The sequence below is a fragment of the Rissa tridactyla genome, chromosome 2, assembly GCF_028500815.1.
Source record: "Rissa tridactyla isolate bRisTri1 chromosome 2, bRisTri1.patW.cur.20221130, whole genome shotgun sequence".
NCBI lineage: Eukaryota > Metazoa > Chordata > Aves > Charadriiformes > Laridae > Rissa > Rissa tridactyla.
The window spans coordinates 20962665-20988096 of NC_071467.1; the positions used below are offsets into that span (position 1 = coordinate 20962665).

At 39.3% G+C, this 25432-nt stretch overlaps 1 protein-coding gene across 9 annotated transcripts in view; it reads right to left on the minus strand.

The window, feature by feature from the left end:
* OXR1 (oxidation resistance 1) overlaps nucleotides 1-25432 on the minus strand; it is a 372567-nt gene that overhangs the window by 84414 nt on the left and 262721 nt on the right. For 5 of the 9 annotated variants that reach the window (XM_054193058.1, XM_054193061.1, XM_054193060.1 and 2 more), the window contains 3 exons: nucleotides 10359-10439; nucleotides 6790-6915; nucleotides 4494-4646 (listed from right to left, as the gene is read on the minus strand). In XM_054193058.1, coding sequence (XP_054049033.1) covers nucleotides 4494-4646; nucleotides 6790-6915; nucleotides 10359-10439 — 360 coding nt within the window. Of the gene's footprint in view, nucleotides 1-4493; nucleotides 4647-6789; nucleotides 6916-10358; nucleotides 10440-19479; nucleotides 19623-25432 lie in introns of those variants that run through there. The other 4 variants (XM_054193059.1, XM_054193066.1, XM_054193064.1 and 1 more) reach the window with 3 other exon arrangements.

Sequence of the window (25432 nt, forward strand, 5' to 3'; positions counted from 1 at the left end):
TTTTTCCCTTGGGATTTCAAGTATCTGGGGCAGTAGGTTAGGCTTCAAAAACCTGGGTGTTAACTTTTCTCTGTCACATGTTTTGCAACCTCTGACTGTGCTTACTGTATGCAGGTAGTTGAACTTAAGCAGAGCATCTTTTAGGGTAAAAATCCATATTGAAATCACATAAAGAAAGTTTGATTCATGAACAGAACAAAACGGGCTGCTGAAATTAATAAAACTCCATGTTTAAATAACTACATGAATATTTTCCAGCAACTCCTAAGCAATGGGAAGCCACTGAACCCCTCCAGTTATTTCTTAGTTTACGTGTAGCATCAAACTATCTTCAAACTATCTGAGTTTCTGATCTTAACTTCTTATAAGAGCACAAGTTATTCTTTGAAAAGCAGTCCTGCTAGCTACACATTCGGGTAGCTATGATACGTCTCAGTTCAGATCAATACCCTCAGGGCTGACATTACATCTGGTAAGTAAATAAAAGTAAAAAAATAAGTAAATACAAGATTCCATTAACAGTTGACATTCCTTGAGAGGAATTAACCTTCTGTGAAAAGAACATACAGAGTTGTGCCACTCCTGAAGTATCTCAGTTCAGCTTCTACACAGGTAAGAACTTTTCAAACACTTATTTCAGTCTTTGTCTCAGATCATCTCAGGGCTGTTATTTGTATACCGGTAAAATGCAAAGCTAGTGCATCCTAACCATATGGAAAACCTTACATCCTTTACGTAAGGGACTTTAAAGCTTGCTTCACATACAGATACAGGAGTATTTTATTTCTTATGTTATAAAGAACCTTAGCCTCTCACACAGTTCCCTACTCAAAAGATGACTACTTCTAAAGATATATTGGGTTGACTCTGTCTTATCCAATTAAGTTTTGAGTACCTCCACAAATCAGGATTCCACAAGCTCTCTATGCAAGTGTTCTATACGCTTTCATCAACAAATCTAGGTCTTGAAAGATCACATTGTTGCTATAAGCAACATTAAAAGAATTGAGCTTTACAGCAAAAGAGCAATTTTCTTCCCAACAGTTACTTTACTCCTTTCAGAAGTGATGCCTATAGGGTTTCTGCATGAGGTCAGACTGTTGTGGCTACTTGTGAGGGTAGGTACTTAAAATTCCTAAGTTCCAGGCTCCAAGTCTCATGCTTTTGAGAGTATATAATACAATCTGAAGAATGACTTATTATAAAACTTAACAGTCCTTGGAGTGGTTAACTGCATTAATTCCATTTCTAGACCACCATTTGTTTAGTGACTCACGTTCAGGATTTAGATGTTAACTTCTTTCTAAACGGCTGCCAGAGTGGACACCAGAGCTTGGTGTTTTCACTCACAGAAGCACAGACCCGTAGATAAATAGACAGAAAGTCCATAACAATAGTAATGTAGATATCTATAGATTTGTTGGACACCTTTATTAGAAGATCTCCTAGAATAAGCAATTTAGGTGGCTTCAGGTTCCAACTTTCAACTAGACAACGTTCAACTTCTAGACAAATAAAACTTTAGTTTGTGAAAGCTGAGTGTTTGGGGTATTTGTTGTGGCTTTTTTTTTTTTAACAGCCCTTTAAGTGAAATTGCTAATGGATTTTAAAAGGAAATGAAGATTGATGAAGATTTTGGAAGAAAAAAAAAAAGAATACAGAGTGAGGCTTAGCAGCCCTTAACAAGCCATATTATGAAAAATTACAAGGTACACTTGCTCCTTACTCAACTTATTGTCAACATCAAGAAAGATATGGACATGCTGGAACATGTCCAGAGAAGGGCCACAAGGATGATCAGAGGGATGGAGCACCTCTCCTATGAGGACAGACTGAGAGAGTTGGGGTTGTTCAGTCTGGAGAAAAGAAGGCTCTGAGGAGACCTTATAGTGGCCTATCAGTATCTTAAGGGGGCCTACAAGAAAGCTGGTGAGGGGCTTTCTAGGACGTTGGGTAATGGTAGGACTAGAGGGAATGGATTAAAACTAGAGGTGATAGGACGATTCATACTGGACATTAGGAAGAAGTTCTTCACCATGAGGGTGGTGAGACACTGGAACAGGTTGCCCAGAGAGGTGGTGGAAGCCCCATCCCTGGAAGTTTTTAAGGCCAGGCTGGACGGGGCTCTGAGCAACCTGATCTAGTGGGAGATGTCCCTGCCCATGGCAGTGGGGTTGGAACTAGATGATCTTTAAGGTCCTTTCCAACCCTAACAATTCTATGATTCTATGATCAGATAAAGGCTGTCTTCATAAACATACGCAACAGAGTCTCAGAGGAAGTAGCCCAGGAAATAAATTAATTCCAATTTGAAGGAAAAGTACCTCAACTGAGGATAAGATAAAACCAGTGTCTTTCACAATCATAGAAACTACAAAGTGGGCAGAAGAAGGAATGCCTAGAAGGACCAAGAATGTATGGTCAGCAAATGGCAGGTAATTATCTGGCCATAGCTCTGGATCTTCCGATAGACAGCTTAGGAAACAGGCAGTGACCTTGGGAGCATAAAATATGAAAACACCTGGTCTCTCCTAAAAAACATTCTGGAAGGGCATAAACAGTATTTATCTTAGCATACTGCTAATGAACTATTTCTGGATACACTCTCCTATAAAGTAGTACTCAGATTCTTTTTCTGTCACGGACTGCACTTTTATAGGACTATATCCCAGGAAGCTACAAGACATTAAAGCTAAATTAACCTCTTTCAAAAAATCAATAGCTTCTTTAAAAAAAATGTATGACCCTGACTGATTACCATCAAAGGGCATAGCAGGCTACCAGTGGCTTATTTTTCATGGCTGTTGATCCTTGGCATTAAGAGGAGAAAGACTCTACACTGAATTTCCATAGGTTTTGAACAGATACGTAGTATAAAATTAATTTTCTGCTGTCAAACGCAAAGGTGTCTCTCGTTAATAGCGTGAGACACAGAACTATTGAAAATATCACTCTCACTACACTGGTGACGGACTGAGCACGTAAAATTTGTCTGAGCCTTTCCTTCTGTGGCGTATGTTGCTCAGTGAACACACATGGCTTTCGCTCACTCTTGTGTGGAACCTAGGTAAGATCTGGTGTACACTGTGAAAGAAAAGCTCAGTGGCTACTTATCCCAAAAGTCCAATGAACGCTTTTACACACGTTCCTGGACACAAGCCTGTAAGCTGTGATTTGTTATGGTTTGTTTCACAAAAAATGATAACATGCCTATGAATTCCCTGTTTTCATTGGGCAACCATGACACTTTTTGGACATGCAGGTTGAGATACTCACATATGGAAGGTAATCTGAATACTTTCAACAACAGAACAATACTACATGCTGGTGGCAAGACAGCCCTATGAGAAAAGGGACGTTTTCTTACTGGGACAGATAACCAGGTACTAGGAAGTAGGTAACTTACAAATTAATCTTGAGAAGCTAATAAGGGAATCAGAGAAGGAAAGTTACCAAAGTACACTTAAGAGGCTGATGTGTGTGTTGAGACATCTCAAGTCTATTAAAATAGTTTTTATCTTCACAATTAAAAAGTAAATGAAGGAAAAGTTCCCTTTTAAAGAACTTCTGGGGAAAAAGGGCTCTACTAGCAGAGACTTAAAAGGGATTTTTCTTTTTAAAAGATCCCTGAGGCAGGAAACAGAAGGAAAAAACCAAGTTGGGACTTGAACTAGAAAGCATACCCTTCATTTACAGTTTTCAGCCCCCCTGAATGATATGAGGTGATATAAGCCCATGCTTCCTGAAAATAAAAACAGTGGTTACTCAAGTGGGACAAATAAGTGAAGTAAATGCTACAGATTTTGCAGTAATTCTGTCAGTTCTTCATAACATGGGTAACTTCCTTCCATGAGAGAGCACTGAAGTCTCAGAAAGGAAGAAACAAAGTCTAATGCTGCCTGTAATGTTCACCTGTTATTAGAATATTCAAGAGAGGATGTTTGCTTTTCAGACAGTGAGACGTGATTCACTTTATTGAATTCATACCCCAGTCAAAGGAGAACAGAGCACAATTACAGAGAGTCATGGAACCAAAATTAATTATGCTGTAAAGATCCCACAGTCCTTGAATGGGAGAGAGATATTGGCTGCAGCCACAGAATGTACCAAGAAGCACTGGCTGCAGTTGGCAGTGACATTCCAACTCAACACGATCTTCCGGTATCAGGAAGTTTTAGAGACTATATTTCTCATGCTTTAAGTGCATTAAAAAAAGGATATTAGAAATAAATTCAGTAATTGGGTATTATGAGACTCATGCATTGTGACAGTGAACTTGTATCATTAAAGTATTTCCTAGAAAAGTAGTATGTCAGAGGATTGCCTGACAGTGAAACACACTTTTAAAAGCCTCTACGTAACAACCAAGGAGAAAACCAGCTTGATGCACACAATTTTATCTCCCATGATGGACTGAAGTGTCAGCTATTCCTTTATACTCCTCAAACATTTTTCTTGGTGGGTCCCCTACCTCAAAACAAACGTTTTCCTACCTGTCCATCACTGTCCTTGATAACCAACAGCACAGGTGTGTCTAATCCCAGCATAGTTCGATACAAAGTCTTCAAGCTCATGCCATGCTTTGCAGTACTGTAGACAAGAGTCCATGGATATCCAATGGTCCGTGGTGGAAGAGACTTTGTGAGCTGTTAACAAGACAATGACAACCCTCTTATTTAATATATATTTTTTACTATTTTTAAGAATTTATTACATATAAATGAAAGCAGATTATATTATGTTATGAAAGCAGTGACGTGCAGGAGGAGAATGGTTTACCAACTGAAGAACATGTGTTTGATAAGGTCTCCAAAAGGTTTATCTCAAGACAGTAAAACCACATAGTTATTCTTGCATAACAATACTAAGACTCAGTACTGGGGAAAACGGATCACTCACGTCAACAGGTAACAAGCTAAAGGATAAAGTAAGCCTGGTCTCCTGTTCCTGTGCCTTTGAATGCAGTCAGCTTTAATCCAAACCTATAATATACACATTTAATGAGATGACTTTGGACAGGACAGCAAGAACTGCAGTGAAAGCCAAACTTTTTCAAGGAAGAATGAAATAAGGGCAAAAGACACACACTAGTATTGTCATGGTATATTTAAAGTTATAATAAGAAAGCAAGCAACATTTTAACTACGAATTGTATTGTGCTTATGCACTTAGACATACACGAGTCTACGGGCCAGACGGGATCCAGCCAAGGGTGCTGAGGGAGCTGGTGGAAGTGCTCACCAAGTCATTTTCCATCATTTGTCAGCAGTCCTGGTTATACTGGGGAGGTCCCAGTTGACTGAATGTTAGAAAACATGATGTCCATCTGCGAGAACGGCTGGAAGGAGGATCTGGGGAACTACAGGCCTGTCAGTCTGACCTCGGTGCCAGGGAAGGTTACGGAGCAAAACATCTTGAGTGCCATCACATAGCACGTACAGGACAACCAGGAGATCAGGTCCAGTCAGCATAGGTCCTGCTTGACTAACCCGATCATCTTCTATGACAAGGTGACCCGCTTAGTGGATGAAGGAAAGGCTGTGGATGTTGTCTACCTAGACTTTGGTAAAGTCTTTGGCACAGTTTCTCATAGTACTCTCCTGGAGAAACTGGCTGCTCATGGCTTGAATGGGCATACACTTTTCTCAATAAAAAACTGGCTGGCTGGCCGGCCGTGCCCAAAGGGTTGTGCTGAATGGAGTTAAATCCAGTTGGCGGCCGGTCATGAGTCTTGCTCCTCAGGGCTTGGTATTGGGGCCAGTTCTGTTTAATATCTTTATCAATTATCTGGATGAGGGGATCAAATGCACCCTCAGTAAGCTTGCAGACAACACCAAGTTGTGTGGGAGCGTTGATCTGCTTATGGGTAGGAAGGCTCTACAGAGGGATCTGGACAGGCTGGAACAATGCTCTTAGGCCAATGGTATGAGGGTAATAAGGTAAAGTGCTAGGTCCTGCACTTATGTCACAACAACCCCACATGCATTGCTACAGGCTTGGGGAACAGTGGCTGGAATACTGCCCAGCAGAAAAGGACCTGGGTGTATTGATCGACAGACAGCTGAACATGAGCCAGCAGTTTGCCCAGGTGGCCAAGAAGCATCCTGGCTTGTATCAGGAATAGTGTGGCCAGCAGGACTAGGGAAGTGATCATCCCCCTGTACTTGGCACTGGTGAGGCCCCACCTCAAATACTGTGTTCAGTTTTGGGCTCCTCACCACAGGAAAGAAGTGCTGGAGCAAGTCTAGAGAAGGGCAACAAAGCTCATGAGGGGTCTAGGGCACGAGTCTTATGAGGAACGTCTGAGGGAGCTGGGGTTGTTTAGCCAGGAGAAAAGGGGGCTGAGGGGAGATCTTATCGCTCTCTACAACTACCCAAAAGGAGGTTTGTAGCCATGTAGTGTCAGTCCCTTTTCCCAGATCAGACAGTATGAGAGGAAATGGCCTCACGTTGTGCCAGAGAAAGTTTAGATTTGATATTAGGAAAAGTTTCTTCACCGAAAGGGTTATCAAGCATTGGAACAGGCTGCCCAGGGAAGTGACTGAGTCACCAGCCCTGGAGGTATTTAAAAGATGTGGCACTTAAGGACCTGGTTTAGTGGTGGACTTGCCAGTGTTGGGTTTACATTGGATTCCATCATCTTAAGGGTCTTTTTCCAACCTAAATGATTCTACTGTGTTCTATTTAATATTACGCAAGGTCTTCCTAATGGTGTGTTTTACAGCATGGTCATAGCATTTGTCACATATTAATGTACAATACTAAGAAGTGACATATATAAGTTAATACCTTTTCAATTTGTTCTGGCTGTAGTAGTTCACTGGGATCGCTAAGATTTGGCCGGAATGCTTCAGGCTCCAGGTCTGTTTTGATATTTGTTGCCTGTTTGGAATTGATATCTTCTCTTGTTGTTATCTACAAAAAGAACAACAAGAAAATAAGTATTCACATTTCTATTAGCAGGGAAAATAATCTTTGCAGGTTTAAAATCATGCAGTTACCTATTTAGTTATGCAACTCCTTCAAAAGTTAAGAAATCCATGAGATTTGATCTAACCAAGATTTCCACTGCTTCCAAGAGCAAGCCGGTACTCAATTATATGCTAACAATAGATTACACAGACACCTACTCAGAAGAAAGCTACAGTTTTATGCTAAAACAACAAAACAAGAAGAGTCCTCATACACAGCTGAAGGACTTAAAACGCTTTTCAGAGGTCAGCTTACAAAGTTCTTGCATTTTAGTACTAACATAGTATTCATATTACATGTAACTAAAAAAACACAGACAAATAAGGAATTGAAATTTCAACAAGGATATTTCTCAGTAGTTTCTGAATCAATGCTCTTTCAGAGTACTTCTGAAAGTTTTCAGATACATACTAGACACGTGGAAAAACTGGCATAAAGTATTTTGAGTAAGCCACCTGAATGGAGCCTTAGGAATACTGCTGCTCCATAAGCTGATCTGCTGGAGTACTGATGTGAAGGGAGTCAAAGAAGAAAGAATTGAGAGGGTGGGGAGGGGAAAGCAGCAATAACACTTATGCTGCATAGTGAGCTCTGAGGTCTGGCAAAGATGCATTACGCACAAAGATCCTGTCGTAGTTTAAAATACCTGACCCATACACCTACCCCACTGAGATGCTATAGATCACCATTTAGTGGAGGTGGCAGAAGGCCACAAACTTCTCATCAGATATCACATTTCACAACAGTTTCTTACTCCAGTCCATATTCACTGGCACTTTCAAGCTCAAGTGCCACGTGTTGAGAACTAGACTAGCTGAGACCCAAACAGGTTTCCTTCTATAAATCTTGCTACAGGGGTATTTAAAACTTGCTGTGCGATACTGAAATCTGACAGAGGAGTAACATAAAGTGAAGAAAGTTTGTAACTTAAGCCACTGCAGCAAGACTTATTAGAATGTTGAGAGATTTGCTAAAGAAAAAAAAATAAATCTTAACAAGCATGAGTGCACCTGAATAATTTATCAGCTTGAACCAAGTTTCACTGAAAGTCAGATGGTCCAAACCATTTAAAGCCTGAGACCTGAGATTTCAAGAAAATGCCTGCCAAAACCACCTGTGAACTCCAGATTAATAACCACTGTTTGCCATATACCTCATACTCTAAACATACAGGATACAGCTATGGTATTTCAAAATACCACCATGATAAACTTTGCCAAACTTTTGTGAAAAGAACTTTCTTAGTTAACAAAAGAAAAGCCGAATCAAAGACAACTCCGAAACACAGACAGGAATATTCAAACAAATACAGCCACCTGAGCAAAAAAAAAAAAAAAAAAAAAAAAAAAAAGGGTATCCCTTCCCTATCCCTCAAGAACTACGAAAAAAAAGTTACTATCACAAAGTTTGTTACTTAAAAATAGGCTTATAAAGTCAAAGTACATTATATATACAATATATATGATAAAGTCAAAGTATATTATATATACAATAACTTAATTATGATATTAATTCTTAAGAAAAGATGCACTTAAAGAAAGTGAGTATCGAGCAAGCAAAAAACTCAAGCCTTCCATTTTTCAATGGAAGGTAACAAGCATTTCCAGTATTAATTATGCACTGATTCCCATATCACAACAAAAAAGTCTGCGCGTTTATCCATACAGCTTCATGTACAAAAATATGGCCTACAGACGGCATTATAGAGTGCTACCTATAAAACATGTTATTTTGTAGTCCAACCTTTTCCATCTTAAATGCTTTTCATCCATCATGTACTACTGCTTCAACTGCATAAGAGCTCAGCATTGTTGAAGTGTACAGCAGAAAGCTTATTCCCTTTGTTATTCTTCAATTCTGATTAAAGTGCACCATGCAAAACATGAATAATTTGGATTAAAGTGGGGGATTGTGGGGTTTTTGTTTGGTTGGTCTGGGATTTTTTTGGTTGGATTTTTTTTTTTTTTGCCTTTTTTTAATTATTATTACAGTAAAGCAACTGTCTTCTAGGAAGAACACTGCTTTGTAGAAGCAGATAAAGACACGTGTCCGTTCAAAGGTGTCTGTTGGACAGAACACAGTGTAGTTTCAAACTTGCTCATTTATTTCCTGCTAAACTTTGGGAGAGCAAACTGAGATGTAGTCAGATTCCAGGGGCTTCTAAGGTTAATAACTGCCACACAGTTTACACCACAAACTCTCAAACGGCTTCAGAGCAGAGGGTTTATAGGCTCCAGGCAATCCAGATTTTTCAAGTCAGCCTAAACCTTGAGTTTGGGCATTCCAGGTGGATTGGGATTCCCTATCTGGGAAGAGATCTTGCACTTCTAGGATATTAATACAAGGATTTTTCCACCACCACTTGCCAGAAACAGAATCGTTTCTTTCTCAAGTGGGAATGAAAATTTTTTTGGAAAATTTCTGATTTTCCTATAGAAGTGCAGCTCATTATTGATTTATGTAACTGTACTACTTACAAAACATTTTAAAGCAATTAATTACTGATTATTAAATAATCAGAAATAAAAAGAGTTAAGAAAATATTTTCTTATGTGTATTATGATAATAGGTGGAAAAAAGCCAAGATCAAAGTAAAAAAAAGAGAACGGGAAGTTTTTACAGTTTGAGCAGCCAATTACTAGAGGAAAACAAAATACTAAAGTCTTCTGAGGAGTTCTAAGCTATGCTTTCCATCAGTAAGTTATGTATGATGTACACAGCAACTAACAATTTTATAACTGTCAAAGAACTAAGAAACACCTAAAGAGAATGCAAATATCAGTTTATAAATCCCTATCAGTAAACCTTCAAAAATCCAAACCAAAGTACTGTTTTCGGAACAGGGAGTTCCATTACCAGCTCCATGTGTATGACCTTTGCCGTGTTGAACTGCCTCAATTACCTGCTTGTATAATGGGAAAAATACTTACCTATTCCACAGAAGTTGTGAAGCTTCATGCTTGCCAAGTACTGATTCTTTATGAGAGATTCCCATATAAAATTAAACTCCCATGCAACAAGGTTTTGGATTCTTCACCTGTTTTGCATTCTTTTTAGGAAAGCTTCTATCTAACACAACACACCAGTCTAAAGTGGAAGTTAAAACACATCACTCCACGTCAAGCAGTACTGAGAACAGATTTTCAAATTCTGACAGAAAATTCCTGTTTGAAAAAGGTGGAGGTAATAATTCCATCATAAAACTACTGATTCCATCATAGCATTTCACAATTAATACATCCAAAACAAAGGAATTTTCTGCTGGATCCTTGTAGTGCTGTAGACAAGACAAACCCACTGAATGCGGGACTTGCCCTGATCAAAGCCACTACAAAGAAAGATGTTTTAGTATCTGGAGATGGGGTTTAAACTACTGAAGAGGGCACCTGGAGACGTCTGCAGAGTGTGCGCAGTTCTTCGCTATTTAGAGCATCGATCCTGCGGTGATACTCAGCCACTGACACTACCTGAATATGGAGACAGGAAGACAATAATTCCACTGACAGTTGAAGAAAAGTAAAAAGGTAAGAAAGAAAAAAGTGGAGAAGAGTAATGAAGGGAAAATGTGCAATGATAACAAACAAACAAGAAGTGCTAGAAGATGTTTGTTTCTGCAAGGACAACGTACATGTAGGTGATTTCAGACATATGAGGAGACACAGCAAAATTACAAATTAAACACTAATGGCACTAGCAGTTAGATACAGCTCACTACTCTAGGATGAATATAGAGCTGATGAAGGAGTGCATAAAGTTACCAGAATCAGGATGCTATATTAGAAGTCAATCTGAGTTGCATGCCTAAACCCAAACTCTTCAGCCCAAAGTCCTCTCAAGCACTCTTTACACCCAGATTAATGAATCCTGTGAACCTGGTTTGCTTTCCTGGATAAAGACTAGACGCAAACCTCAGGCTTCTCAGGAGGTTCTGACTCTTCTAGGCAGTGAAGATACAATTAAAGACAAGGTAACAGGACCAAAGTTTAATAACTCCCCAATACCACCCCACAATATCTTTATCCTGGACTTTCTATTCAACCCAAAAACTTCAGGAGCTGCTCGTCTGCCAACACATTCACTCCAAATGGCACCTCCACTTTGGCAGGAGGCATACAGCCAGGAAGCTTTTAGTCAGAAAGCTCTAGAACATGCTGCTCTGGTGCAACAAGCTGGCTAAAGGACTACAACAGTCATTTTGATGTAACTACAGCAAATAATGTGATTTTGAGAATGACTCAAAATCATCATTTGTATGAAAGCATCTTAAAACAGCTGGTGGAGAGATTAAATGGATGTCTCGTGTAGGAAGAGTGTATTAAAAACTTCTAGAGCCTACCACAGTGCAAAGGAAGATAACCACAAGTCCAGCAGCTCCCCATCTACCTGCCCCTACTACAAGGAGTTTGGCCAGATACTCGCCACTGTCCTGAGTACAGAGCCCACAGTCATGCATGACTGGCTCTTGAGCAGCGATGGTTCACTCTACCCCATGCAACTGCAAGGCAAGGAAAAAGGAATACTTGTGACATCCAGTTTTACTACCGAGTAATCAGTAATTACTAGCACTCAATTTATTTCCAGCATTTTCTACTATTCTCTTAAAAAAAAAATAAATCAAGAAAATTGTTGTAAATTGTATTGGTTTGTGCATTCGCAGAGTCAAGTAGCTATATGCAAAGCTTTAACAGTATTCCACTCAAGCTTATAAGTGATAGTGTAGTTTTATCCTTTTATTTGCTATGGTAGTTTGTTGCAAATTACATTGTTCACCCCAGCACCTTATGAATGTAATCCTGAAAAGCAATCATGGGAGGACCCCTTTAGCCTTGTTGCTTCTTTAAGCTAAGCCACCATCACATGACAGGCAGTAGTTAATTTACAACGGGCCATAAATGTGTGGTTACTTGAGGAGATTCTTGGGAAAAAAACACCCCGAATCAACAAACAAAAAAACCCCACCACCCAAAAACCCCAAAACTCCCCAAAAACCCACCCCAACAAAAAACCTCATCATCCCCAACACCATTATATAGTTGCTGTTTCACATACTGGAATGTAGACAGCTTTATAGGCAACGCCATCTCACCTTCGACTTGTCAAACACATACTCTACTACCATCCTGCCCCTGGCTACTGCTCATCGACCTTTTTGCTTAGTGAATAAGATCTGACACCCCTTTTCATACGCCACGAGGGTACCTGCATCCTCAGAACAGTATGCACAAGGTATTTTGATAAATTTCTTACCTGACAGAATCATGAATACTTATCCAGGTATGTACACAATAATAGCTCCTTGGCATCCTGAACCTGTTGCACACCATAAAATTACATCTTTACACCTGTTTTGTGAACAAAAGCTAGCATAGTGGCAGACCATTGGTATGCAATGACGAACATCATAAATAGCATGTCACAGAATGTCAAACTATCCACAGGAAAATGAAGGGCAAGGAATCTACTCTCTCAAACCCAGTGCTTCTTTTAAGTATACACTCCTTATTAAATTCTGTGAGTAAACCACGAGACAAACTGTATCAAGGTTATCCACTCATCACTGAATGAGGCTTTAAATGAGTACATTAAGATACCTCAACAGTGCAGATGCAGTTCCTGACCTTCTATAAAACGCTTATGGTTTAGGTCAACACGCTTTATTTTCACTTTGCAGTGGACAAGATTACATACTTCAGGGTTCCGTAGTTCATCTAATCATGGAGTCAGGTATGTCTAAACCTACTGGCAACCACCTTCTACAACTTCATTGAGGAACATCTAGAATTTTGACCCTGCAAGGCTTGAGGGGCTGTTTTGAAATGTTAAGTAGTATCACTAGTTAGAAAGTTTTATAACGTGGCTTAATTCATAGTCTGCTTATGCTGTTTCCTCCTCCATCAAGATTTCTTCATTTTCCTTACTTGTAGTCACATTAATGCTCTATCCTATTTCACCAAGCTAAATAAACCAAACAGCTGTCTGTTCTCCTGATCATTCCAGGAGCTACCTTCTACTTTATTCTACTTTTAACTTTCATTCTTAAACACAGAACTTAATTAGTTTTTCACATGGCATTAGAAATACCTTGAAAGCAAGGTTTTTCATTCATTAAAGACAAATGCAGTTTTGCATGCACCATACTGGACTGGTTTTCAGTACAGAATGTTTCCATGTAATAAAACTCTTTCTTTTTTGGGCAGGTAGCAGCAGATGCCATTTATCTATATTTCACCACTTTTGAGTCTATCCTACGGTAGCCTTGCAATCAAATCAGTTATGTATCAAATGCGTGAAGAACAAGGCTGAAAAACTGGCTGGACCACTGGGCTGAAAGGGTTGCTGTTACTGATGAGTAACGACTGGAACAGGCTTCCCAGGGAGGTTGCAGCACCTCCATCCTTGGAGGCTTTCAAAGTTCCACTGAGCCCAGTCCTGAGCCAACCTGGACAAGTTCTTACGTGTAAGTCCTTAAGCTATAGGGCAAGGCTTTCAGATTCCAACACAGTCCATGTCCTTACGCAGAAATTGCCAAATCGCCCAAAATTGCAGTGATATAAGTATTCTGTCCAGGATTAAAGTGTAGGCCTACCTATAGGAGTTTGCTATGTGCTTTATTTACTGCACTCTCTTCACTATGTTGTATTAGCATCCGATTTCATTCATACCCAAAGCTACTTTTTGAGGATCAGGAAGTGTTCCTGAAGGACCCTCTGATCTCTCTCTAGTTATATTCTGCTTCGAAAAGAATGCAGGAGGAGAGAAAAATAGCTAAACAAACCTCTTATGGTTAATCTGGGAACTAATTGGAATAGACCAAAACAAATAATCACAGAATCACAGAATGACAGGGGTTGGAAGGGACCTCTGGAGATCATCTAGTCCAACCCCCCTGCGAGAGCAGGGTCACCTACAGCAGGTTGCACAGGAACACGTCCAGGCGGGTTTGGAATGACTCCAGGGACGGAGACTCCACCACCTCTCTGGGCAGCCTCTTCCAGTGCTCTGCCACCCTCAAAGTAAAGAAGTTCCTCCTCATGTTTAGGTAGAACTTCCCATGTTCAAGTTTGTGCCTGTTACCTCTTGTCCTGACACTGGGCACCACTGAAAAGAGCCTGGCCCCATCCTCCTGACACCCACCCTTTAAGTATTTTAAGTGTTGGTAAGATCTGCCCCCTCAGTCTTCTTTTTTCCAGACTGAAGAGACCCAAGTCCCTCAGCCTTTCTTCATAAGGGACATGTTTTAGTCCCCTAATCATCTTTGTAGCCCTACAAAAATGTCTATAGCCAGGAGATTAGTGTGCTTCAGGGCAAAAATGATTCTGCTTAGGGACTTGGAACAGTCTACCACAGGACAATTTCAAGGGCTAATCAAGTTTGAAATGACATATATCCTTAGAGATCTAATACTACCTGCTCTATTCATAATAGCAACATTGACGAGAAAACATGGGATGGGTCACATGACTAGTAGTGTGGATGCCTTTCAGCTTGACTTTCCACACCACATATATTTGAGTTAACCACGCAGCAGAACACAGAACAATTCTAATATTTAATGCAGTTAACTCAAATTGAGGGTTTGCATAATAATGATTCAACCAATCAAGAGGTTTAGGATTCTCCTTTTGGAAAAACTCACGTTTCTAAACCTTGTTTTTCTGAAAGCATATCAGAGTACCTACTCTTGCAAGCGATGCCAGCACTCACAGCAAGCAGAACAGAAATCAAAATTCCCAATATGGAACTTGTTTGTCCTTCAACAATACACATGAAAACAGTTACAATTGTTTGAGCGTCCACGAGGACAGTTTGCCACGCAGGCGGTGACACATCAGCCCTTTCAGCCGCTGGTCACATCTATCTGCTATACGCAGCTGTAAACATGAGAACTGCTGACACCAATGCAGCATTCCTCTGCCACTTTCACAAAGCCAGGAGCGACCAACACACTGGCACCTAATGCAGGGCTGATAACAGGGTGCTGTACTGCCGCCCTCAAGCCAAGTACAGCTAAACTTTCCGAGTTAACAAGTAGCTGGAACTGTTTCCTCCTTAGGGAAAGGGAGGGTCTTATCAGAGCTGAGCAGTGCTTCTGAAAGATAAGAATGGAACAAGCATAACGGTGTAAGTGGTTCTCTTCGATGTAAGTTATCTATACCCTCATGACTAAACGTGAACATAAAATAAAAAACAAATATTGAGAAACAGAATGAAAGCTGAACAATTTAACTTCGCATCTCAATACATCTGTGTAAAATCAGGTGAACCGCAAGTTTCATGAACACTATATCTTGAGAGTCAAAAAAAAAAAAAAAAGTTTCACCTTTAAAGTTCCAGGATACTTAATTGAAAAAGTAAATGCCCATGCAATTTTATCAGGCCATTTACAAAGCTACCCCAAAATATCAGTCGATCTCCAACTCATCAGTAAACAGGAAGGGGGAAGAGAGGATCAAACCTTTTCTACAGGCTGTATGTATCTTCCAACAAAAATAAAAGGTGCATTTGTGAACCAAATGCTGTTACGAATCTTTTAAGAGAAAACATTAACTTTTATTTTTCAGCCAAATTTACTTTCCTCCCGAAACGTTAGACACTGCTTGAGAGAAGGCAATATTGAAGAAGCAGCCTTCTCCATCACAAATAAGATTATTTGGGGCATACTGATTACATTACAATAATGCATTAATTCATGCATTTTACCGCATCAGAAAAATGGTTACAAGGTAGCATTCTGAAAAAAGCTAAGCCTAATTTAATTTGATTCATTTTTAATGAGCGTGGCTGCAAAGCTAACCATTTTCTGTCTCGTGGGGTTATCAGCTAATTCAGCTCCCTGTCACTCTACTGGTGACAAGGAAGGGAAGGTACGAGAGTTAGCCATTTTAAGCAGAGGAGAGGGACCAGAGAATCACAGCAGTCCCCTGAACTGGCTGGTACTAAAGATCCTTCTCTCTTTCAATACCTTTAAAACTGGCCGTCCCAGAACTGTTCTGCACCCCAAGGTGTTTCCCAGAGCAGGGACAGAAGAGCTGAGTACATTAAATGACAGCAACATTCTCCCTGTGATCAGTATTGTCCCCACAGGATGGACTGTTAAGTATCTGCCTCAAAGTGCTCTAAGCCCACAGCAACTGTTCCAAGCCGTAATTAACATACACCGAAGATAAATGCAAATATCTGCAAAAACCAGAATTAATAAATGAACTTGAGAAGAAAGCAATCAAAGCCTGCAGCACACGAAGTGTTACACTGAGTCTGGAAACCTTTATAACAAGCTATTTTTTTCAAGATAAGAGAAATCACTTATTTGAGAGATATGATAATGCCAGCAAGAGAACTAAATTTAACATGGGCAAACGTTAAACAAAGCTTAGGCTGTTTGTGCAAAGAACTAGGAATTAGATTTATGAAAACTACTTCTCTTGAAGAGGCAGGTCAGGCAACTTGACTTATTTTGTCCAAAGTTGGGCGGGGGGGGGGAGGGGGAGATCTGTAGCAGCATTACCAATAAAACCCCGTGCTCTTGCAAAACAGTTTAAGGAAGTTTCAGTACAAGGAAGCAGAGAAACCAGAGGTTCAGTTACTGAAACCACAGTACCTGGTGCCTGACCTCAACCTGCTGCTCCAGGAGAAGGCAGGCTGAGCGAGGTCACATCTCCCTTCTGATAGTGCCATGCAGAGATCATCTCAGGTGACAAGAAAGCGCGAGACATGCTTAGAAGTAGGTTAACTGAATCACAGCCCAGTATGGAAATGTTTGTCTCATATTTTAATTAGAAAAAGGGACCACTGAAAACATACAAAGAAAATGTAAGCCTCTATTACTCAGTTTTGTCTTCTTTCAACTTATAATCAGCCTATTCAAATGTTCATCTGCTACTATACTTTGCCTGCATTTGTAGTAAGGCCTAATATTTCATCATTATTAAAAATGTAAACAATGTAACACCTAATAATTAAGTGGAAGATCTAGTCAAGGTATAATGCATAAACGCCCTAATTATTTAGGACGGCAGGTATGGCAAATATCTGTTATCAAGGAATGGTTCTAGGCTTAGTGATCAGTGTAAGAGAGTACTGGATTGCACTCTTGCTGTTTTATTTTTAAAGATCATCAGTTCACTCCTTTACTCTAAACCAAAAATTAGTACGGAAAGCTGACTTTAAAAAGAACTTAGCAGCAGTAGTACTGGATTGATGCAACCTTGCAGTTCCTGCCATCCACCGGGATGAAGTACTACATTCTCATCTTTCACATGTAAGCCCCTGTTATTGTATCTCCATAATGGCCAAAGAACTACAGTCATTAGCTTACCAACTACAGTTAACCAATAAATCAAGAATCTCAGTAGTTGTGCAAGTCTCAAATCACTCACGCTATTAAAACCAACACCACTTTAATTCCCTCTGCATAAAATTTTAAGAATATAAATGCCAAAGAGAAGTTTTGGTGGTTTTATCCCCTTTGGGGACGCTGCCTATTGAAGCTCTGCAAAGCATTTGGAAATGCACTCCTAAAGAAGGCAATCCACCTTTTGTTCTCTTGCATTGTCTGATGTCTTTTGTTTAAAGCGCTTTGACAGAAAGAATGGTAGCCTGCATTTTTGACATTCTAGATGCTTACTGGCACCTCTTGTGTTGCAGTACAATAAAGAGACACAGTAAATACCACTGATTTACAAAAAAAAGCGGGAAGCCAACATTACCGGCTTTTTGAAAGGGGAGCATAATGCATTGGCTAGTCACTAAAATTTTGATCTCTTATCCTTAGAAAGTATCGAACCCCTAGAACGCTCAACCCAAATTTACTCTATCACCATCAAAATAACAAAGGCCTTTCAGTTAAATAATCCAGGGCGACTTTGTTGCTTCAAGAAAGCATTTTCATTTTATTATAACACTCCATTTGGTCCAGCAATTATGTTTTTCATGTCAGATGAGTTTTCATCCAAATTTCAGAACGACCACTAACGAAACATTCAGTCAAAACCTTTATGTACTTCATATATACTGCCAGTCTCCTTAATATGCTTCCCACTTTGTCTTGAGTAACACAGAGGTAGTGGTACCAATACTCCTTCCCTCTTTTCTGCAAGAAGGTTACACTTGCCCATTAGCTTTATGATCACTCATTGAAGGAAAAAACCCAACTTCAAGAATAGAGCATGTCTTGTCGACATAGCAACATTTTAAAAATACTCCTGTCTGTAGATACTTTATACCCTTTTTTCTAATTTGACTTGCTTTGTGCATTAGAATAACCTCTTCTCTACCTCTCTCACAGCAAAGATTCTCATACAGTCTGCTTCAGTTCAGCCTCTCCTTAAGAGCTCGTAACTATTGGCTTTTATTAGCATAGCTGGAGTTTGGCTAAAATGAAGTGTTGGTCCTAAGGGAAATAATTATAACAAAGGATACTACAACTTTAATTAGCTGGGTAAGATATATCTATATATGTAGATACACAGACATATATTGAAGAATACACTCTTGGTAAACTGCAGATACCTTTTACACTGCCACAGGGAATGCTCAAATTACATTTGAGTTAATTTAGGAATTATATCTCCATTCTACATTCCATTGCCGCAGAAGAAAATTAAGAGCCTATTATTTTGAAGATATTTTGTTAGTTAGGAACACATGTTTACAAAACCAGTTGTTGCCACATGACAATTTCATATTCTGCAAGTAACCTGGCTACAAATAAAGCTGGCTAAAATAAAAACCAAAGTCAACAGCACCTCCAAAAGAAGTATGCACCAAAACCCAGAGATGTGTAACTCTTAAAAAGACGGTGAAGAGCCTGTCACAGGCAGTGTCTGAATGGAAAATACCTTCCAGATCTACCAGCTGGTAAAAGCACAAGTATATTGTCATTGTCAAGATCACTTCCTCCCTATCCCCAAGATGTTACTGTTTTGCAAGTCTCACTGAGAACCATTTCCTTTATGTACTGCTATAAATGTAAGTCTTTTGGGGTAAAACAACATTGAAAAGACACCACAGTTACTTACATAAATCTAATAAACTGTAAGAACAGTGGTATTGGTCCCCCTCCTTCATTATAAGTGTGAGAGTGGGACTACAGCATACTCAGCTCTATCAATTTTGAAGTATTATCAGACCTTCCTATGGCTGAATGACTTCTGAGAAGGTATAATCAAATGGTAACTCAGGAGATTTACACTTTTCTAATTAAACGCCAATGCAAGTTACTGTTCACAGTATTTAGCTACAAATCACATTTTTGTTGAAAAAAATGCATTACGCAGAAGGAGGGAGGAAGCGACCCTAAAACTGGTGAACCCCTTAATGCTCAAAGTTGTTTCCCTCACCTAATGCCAATGGAATACCAGCAATTAGGTTATGCCCCTAAAAGTAATGCAAATTTGTGACTTAGCATCCTGTTTACACATTCAAAATGTAAGTTTCCAGCAACTGCCTCTGCGCCACAACATTACAAGAATGCAATAACAGAAATGAACATACTACACTGAAAATTACCAGAGCGTATTTATGATTAACTGGCTGGTGCTTTCTTCCCTTCTTCCCATACCAGAGACGAGACATTTCCCCTTCTAAAAATAAAAAGAAACTAAAAAAGAACTAAAAAATAAAGTAAAAAAAAAAAAAAAAAAAGGATATCATTGAAGGCTGTTTGAAAGCATTCTCTGTACCTGCTGTCAGCTCCAGGCAGAGGCAGAGCCCCACGACAGTGACAGGATAGTTTGCTAGACGCACACGTGTGACTGACAGGGCCGGGAACAAATGAGCGGGTGTACAGTAGGGGGATGTATCGCAAACGATGACGGCACAGAAGAAGAAAGGTTTCCTGTATTCAAGTGCGGTTGCACAGCACTAGTTTGTTAAAACGCCTAAAATATTTAAAGATACAGAACAACTTAATTTTTCTTACGCAATACTGGAGAATATGAAAAAAATCCTCAAGAACTGCTGGCAATAGCCTGTTACATTGTAACAGTTCATAAACAAGTTCTAATGGTAACAAATTTGCACTCAACATTAAAATAAGTTTGTCTTCATACACTGACAACTATACATAAGCCCCAGCAGTTATTTTTTAGAGTCCAGAACCAGTTAAAAAGAAGTGGTCAGTGAAAATTTTTTAAAAATACTCTTTTTAAAACAAGGTTTTAAAGCATTCAGGAGCTGTTAGCCTCACAGGATTTTCAGTTTCGTAACCTACAAAAAGAAAATTAATCCTTTTGTCTATGAGCTAAACTTGCTGCATAGGTTAAATGCTAGTGCCAGCAATAAAGTATTTCTGGAATCATGATTTAATTTTTTTTTTTCTTAAGGAAGGATGTTTATTTAAACAGGCGTGTACAATAGTAACCCTTTGAGAATTTCCTTGTAGTAGCACTTGCAGGATTTTTTACCCCTCCCCACCTCCAAAAACATCCAGTGCTCAGAGTCCTGGGTAAAAGTATTAAATAGGCCAGGGCAGCAGCAGGCAGCATCGAAACAACATTAAACCATTGCTCACTCGTGCTGTTCGCTGCGATCTAAAAGCCAGGATGCCCAAGCAGAGAAAAATCAGTGCCAGAACTTGTACTTAACTGTACTGCAGACGGTGTGCTGGAACGCCTCACCTTGCATTAGCATCTCACTCAACATAATTTGGATGGATAAAATGTTTTTCTTTTCAGTGAAACCTTTCTCAGGAGCTGACAACTCTAAAAATCAATTTGTTCCAACTTATGAGAACTATTAAGGTGACGACTGAGAACATTTTTATCACTGGGACATTGAAAGCTGGGATTTAGGAAACCCAAATATAAAATAATACACTAGAAACACAGTCAAATAGTGTAAGATTCAAACAATAAACCATATGCCCATTTATTTGTGGTTTTTTTTTAAATAATAAGTGAGCTAATATTGAGATACAAGAACAAAAAACTGACAGCCTTAAAACTGTTTCAAATGACACAATTTATATATATAAAAAATAAAATAATATAAGCTACAGCCCCCCCCTCCCCCCAGTCTGGCAAATCTTAAAGGAACAGAGAATATGCAAAAAAAAAAAAATATATCAAGCTATCTCTGGACACGTGAGTTCTAAGCCAGAAAGCAAGAGCTAGCCACACAACTCCCCACAGCCTATTTTAGCATCTTCCCCCCACACTTCTTCCGCCTCAGATAACAAACTCCTCCCTATCACTAACCAACACATTGTTTCTCCAAAACTGGGGGAGGAAGAAAAGAATCTGAGCCACCACACAATTTTTTTATTCTAGAACATTTAATCTCAAACAATTCCAACAACTTACTTGGAAGCTTTTAGCTTCTCTCTAAAAACTGCCTCCTCCCAGAGCTTCTCAAAAGGATTTTTAAAAACTTACTCGGAAGGAAAGAGAGCAATAAACTTCTTTGTTAGATCTGACAACTCACTTTTTCCGCTTAATCACAGCTGCAAAGTTTAAGGGGAATAAGTGCACTGGTAACTCTGACAGACCTCCTGCCAGTCTGTTTTGACGCTCTGCCTTCAGCAGCAGCATCTCCAGCAGCTGGGGGTGGCTGCTGGGAATCAGGTCAGGAGAGCCTGGGCACCGTCATGAGACAGTGCAGTCCTAGAAGTGGCAAAAGCTTTCTCTTGGGACTGACCTCCACCCACCCCAGACCCTTAACAGTCTTCTTTTTCCAAACTGGTGGAAGATATATTTCTATTAGCCAGAGAAAGAAGCCCACACAAGAAGCCTGACCCCAGGAGCATCCCTTAAAAGATAAATAAAACAAACTGCCCTTTTCTTCTTTTGTGCATTTGTGGGTTATACTACTGATCTGTTAATTTGAATCAGAACCGCCTATCCTGTTGCTAATTACTGTCTGTCTTGCCATAGAAGTTCTTAATTAAAAAGATTCCAGAGAGGAGCACCGGCTCAGACCTCACATACGCGCAGACTAGCAGCAAGCACTTAGGAGCATGCACCCATTTGCTACCCAGACAACAGAGCAAAACAACACCTATCTAATTATCCTGAATGATAATCTTGTTATTGTCATTGTTAGTTAGTAACCAATCTAAGTATCTCTACACAATCAACATTCACAGCAGACGCACAGTCCTTTCAGTAATCGTTATTCAAGATGTTGTTTTTTCTAATAGACTGTCTTAAAAAATATTAAAGTATCAGCAGAAGAAAAGGAGAATACCAACAAATACAGGTACAACTTCTGAAGTATCTTATTCTCACTCCAATCAATTATCTAGTTTACACCTTTTGCCATACCAGATTTAAAGTTATCAGCTGACAAGATCTCGTAACCTAGGAACAGGGCAGTAAGTCTGGTAACTCTCTCTAAACTCGAGCAGGAAAAGTGGATGCTGGGGATGAAAGAACATCGTTGCAGTTTGATCAAATGGCATTATTCTGGTTCAGCTAGTAGCTAACACAATGTCCTGAGATACCACAGCAACAGGAAAGTTGTGATGTTGAATTCTATGATCCCTGTATTTAATATGCATGCTTTTTGAGGAATATTACATTACTAAAAAGTAATTACTTCCCCTGCTCCTTCCCTCTTAAGGGAGGAAGGTTATCCCAGATGGCTAGCAGGGACCAGGGAGGCAGCATAATTATTCAGTTTATTTAGAACTTGCTGTTGATTCCACGTGAAGCAGCTGTGTAGGTAACCGGGTTTTATGATGAAAAGTCACAGTGTCATGCACTGAAGATAAGCATCCCTAAGCATCTCTTGAGAAGATTATATATAAGGCATACGTACAAAATAAGATCATTCTCAAAATTTAATACTCTCAATTTCAGAAGCAGCCCTGAAAATTGAGAAGAACACAAATCACAGGAACCAGACTGTGTAACTCCAGTGCCTCAGTGCAATTCATATGCTATTTGCATTTTTGACTGACAAAAAGAAAGCTTGTTTTTATGCCGTTCTATTGGTTTGCCTGGGAACAAACAAATCAATAAGCAACGACATTAGTTTCACTTTCAGTAGCCTACCCACTTGTTAGATTGTGTTTTTAAAGAGATGAGATGTATGTTTACTTATTGTATTATTGTTTTAGGATATAAGTTGCCAAGAACTTCAAAATTAGGAAGATACCTAAGACGCTCAGGCCACCTAAATTGTTATCTTTGGAAGGAATCCACTAGGTGAAAGAAAGGTAGTTTCATATTTTGATGATAAAAGGGGCATACAAAAGCCAGTTGAATTAAGGTCTGGTTTATCTTTTGTAAGAGGCAGACAGTTCTATTTGGTACAAAAATCCTTTCAGATGACTAAGAAGAGTTCAGGAGTACTGAAGTTAGAACATAGTTAAAAAATAATAATAATAAAACCAAAACAAAAAAATCAAAACAAACAAAAAACCCCCCAAAAACCAAAAACAAAACAAAACCAACCAGGTACTGGCTCCTATGCAAAACTACTACTTTGTCTTGTAGAACAACTGGATCTTTGTAAAAATTGTTCCAGGTGAGGCTAACACAGGATTACAGCTAACCGAGGTCTGATCCCTTCCCCCTTTACCATTACAAGAACCACACTGAACAGTACAAAAGCCACCTCCTGTGGTACCCAGTACAGCAGGGACGGGCACAGGTTCTTGGCTGGCTGATAATGTCTCCATAAAAAAGGAAGTCTAATTTAAGAAGTCATCCTTTGTTTCCTTTCAAAAGCTTAGGGGAAGGGGTGGAAAAAAAAGCAGCATTTTTCCATCCACAAAATCTTTCTCGGAATTTTCAAAAGTAGGATGAAAGCCATTAAGAGTCTCAAAAGCACAAGCTTTTTAGTTGAATGACTGTGCTTCAACTCTTAGCAGAGGGACTGCCCCAGTTCTCTCTCTTAAATACATGAAATAACCATCAGGTACAATTCCACATTCGTGATTTCAACTACAGGACAGCTCCAATTAATGAAACCATCCGAATTTTCACTTACAAGTTATAGACAGACTCCAAATAGATTAAGTAGAGAAAACAGAGCAAAGCAAGAAATTTCCCATGCACGTTGACCGTGTCCAATATTTGCTCAAGGTAATTGCAAAAGCAAGAATGAAAGTTACTAGTCTCTACAAAGAGCATCGCATTATGTCAATGGGCACCAGAGTCTCTCTAATCACAAAACACAATTTAACAGAAACATTTCTAAGTATGGCATATGACTGCTGAAATTCAAGAGACTTTCATGCTCTGGTACAAAAGCAAAGCCTACTAAAGATGCTAACATGTTAATGCACAGCAACACATGCATAGTGACACGTCCGATTTCTTAACAGACAATGCATGATGTAAAACCCAAGCAATAATCTAGCTTGTATATCCCATATACTACCATAAAGACACAACCTTTCAAGGATCTAGCTCGTATATCCCATATACTACCATAAAGACACAACCTTTCAAGAAACGTATTGGAAAAATATTCTTATTTTGAGGACTGTAAGTGTGATGCATCTTTACACACTGTGTGCAGTGTTTCATTCAAGAAGCCTACAACTTCCAGGCTGCTGCTTCTCTCTGCTGATCCAGTATCATCCAGCTTGTCATACAGCATTATGATCATACCACAATTCAAAACCTAAGACACAACATGCAGCTGTTTCACTAGCATCTGAGCACTGAAGTGTAGGAATAAATTTATAGACAAAACATTAGTAAGAATACAAAAACTTAAGACAGCAGTGCATACTGAAAGTGAAATGTCCATTTTAATATCGAAGTGTTGCAAGTTACAGTCCAGATCCGATAAAGAACTTAAGCACCTACATCCAATACTCCAATCTTGAAAAACCTTCTTCAGATATTTCCTGACCAGGAGACACAATCACTGCGACCTTCATATTCCTACAAATACACAGAATTTCTAGACACTCCAGAAGTTAACAACTTTGTTAATATTGAACTGTTGAGTGTCCAACTCAAGTAGCATTTCAGGGAGGCAGAACTTCATTTGCAACTAATGGCTTGATCTAGTAAACATTTTAAAACCATAGTTAAAGTTCCAACTGAAATCCAGGTTGACAAGTGAGTTACTACAGAATACTGCTTTCCAGAAGTATTGCATCTATATTTTCTACAGAAATTTAATATGCAAAACCAAAGGTAATGAATATGAAATGCAAGTCCAGAACATGATCCAGTGAATCTGGGAAAAATCATTTGCAGATATCTACCAACTCACGCTTCATTTTGGAAGTTAATTTCTCAACAGCCTTAGCTCAAACTGATTTTCTGTATTTTTCAAATAATTGAAAAGCTAACGTAAACAATAAAACGGATGAGCTTCCAACTACTTCAAGACCAGCTTGCAGGTTCTAAGACAAGAAATTTCCTGTTTTCAAATATCTTGTGGATGAGTATTTAGATTTATGTGGACCTGAAGTATGACTCAATGCTGAATAATAGCAATAAATAAGATCAAATGACAAGGGCAAGTGGGGGGAAGGGAAGGGAAGGAAGGAAGAATC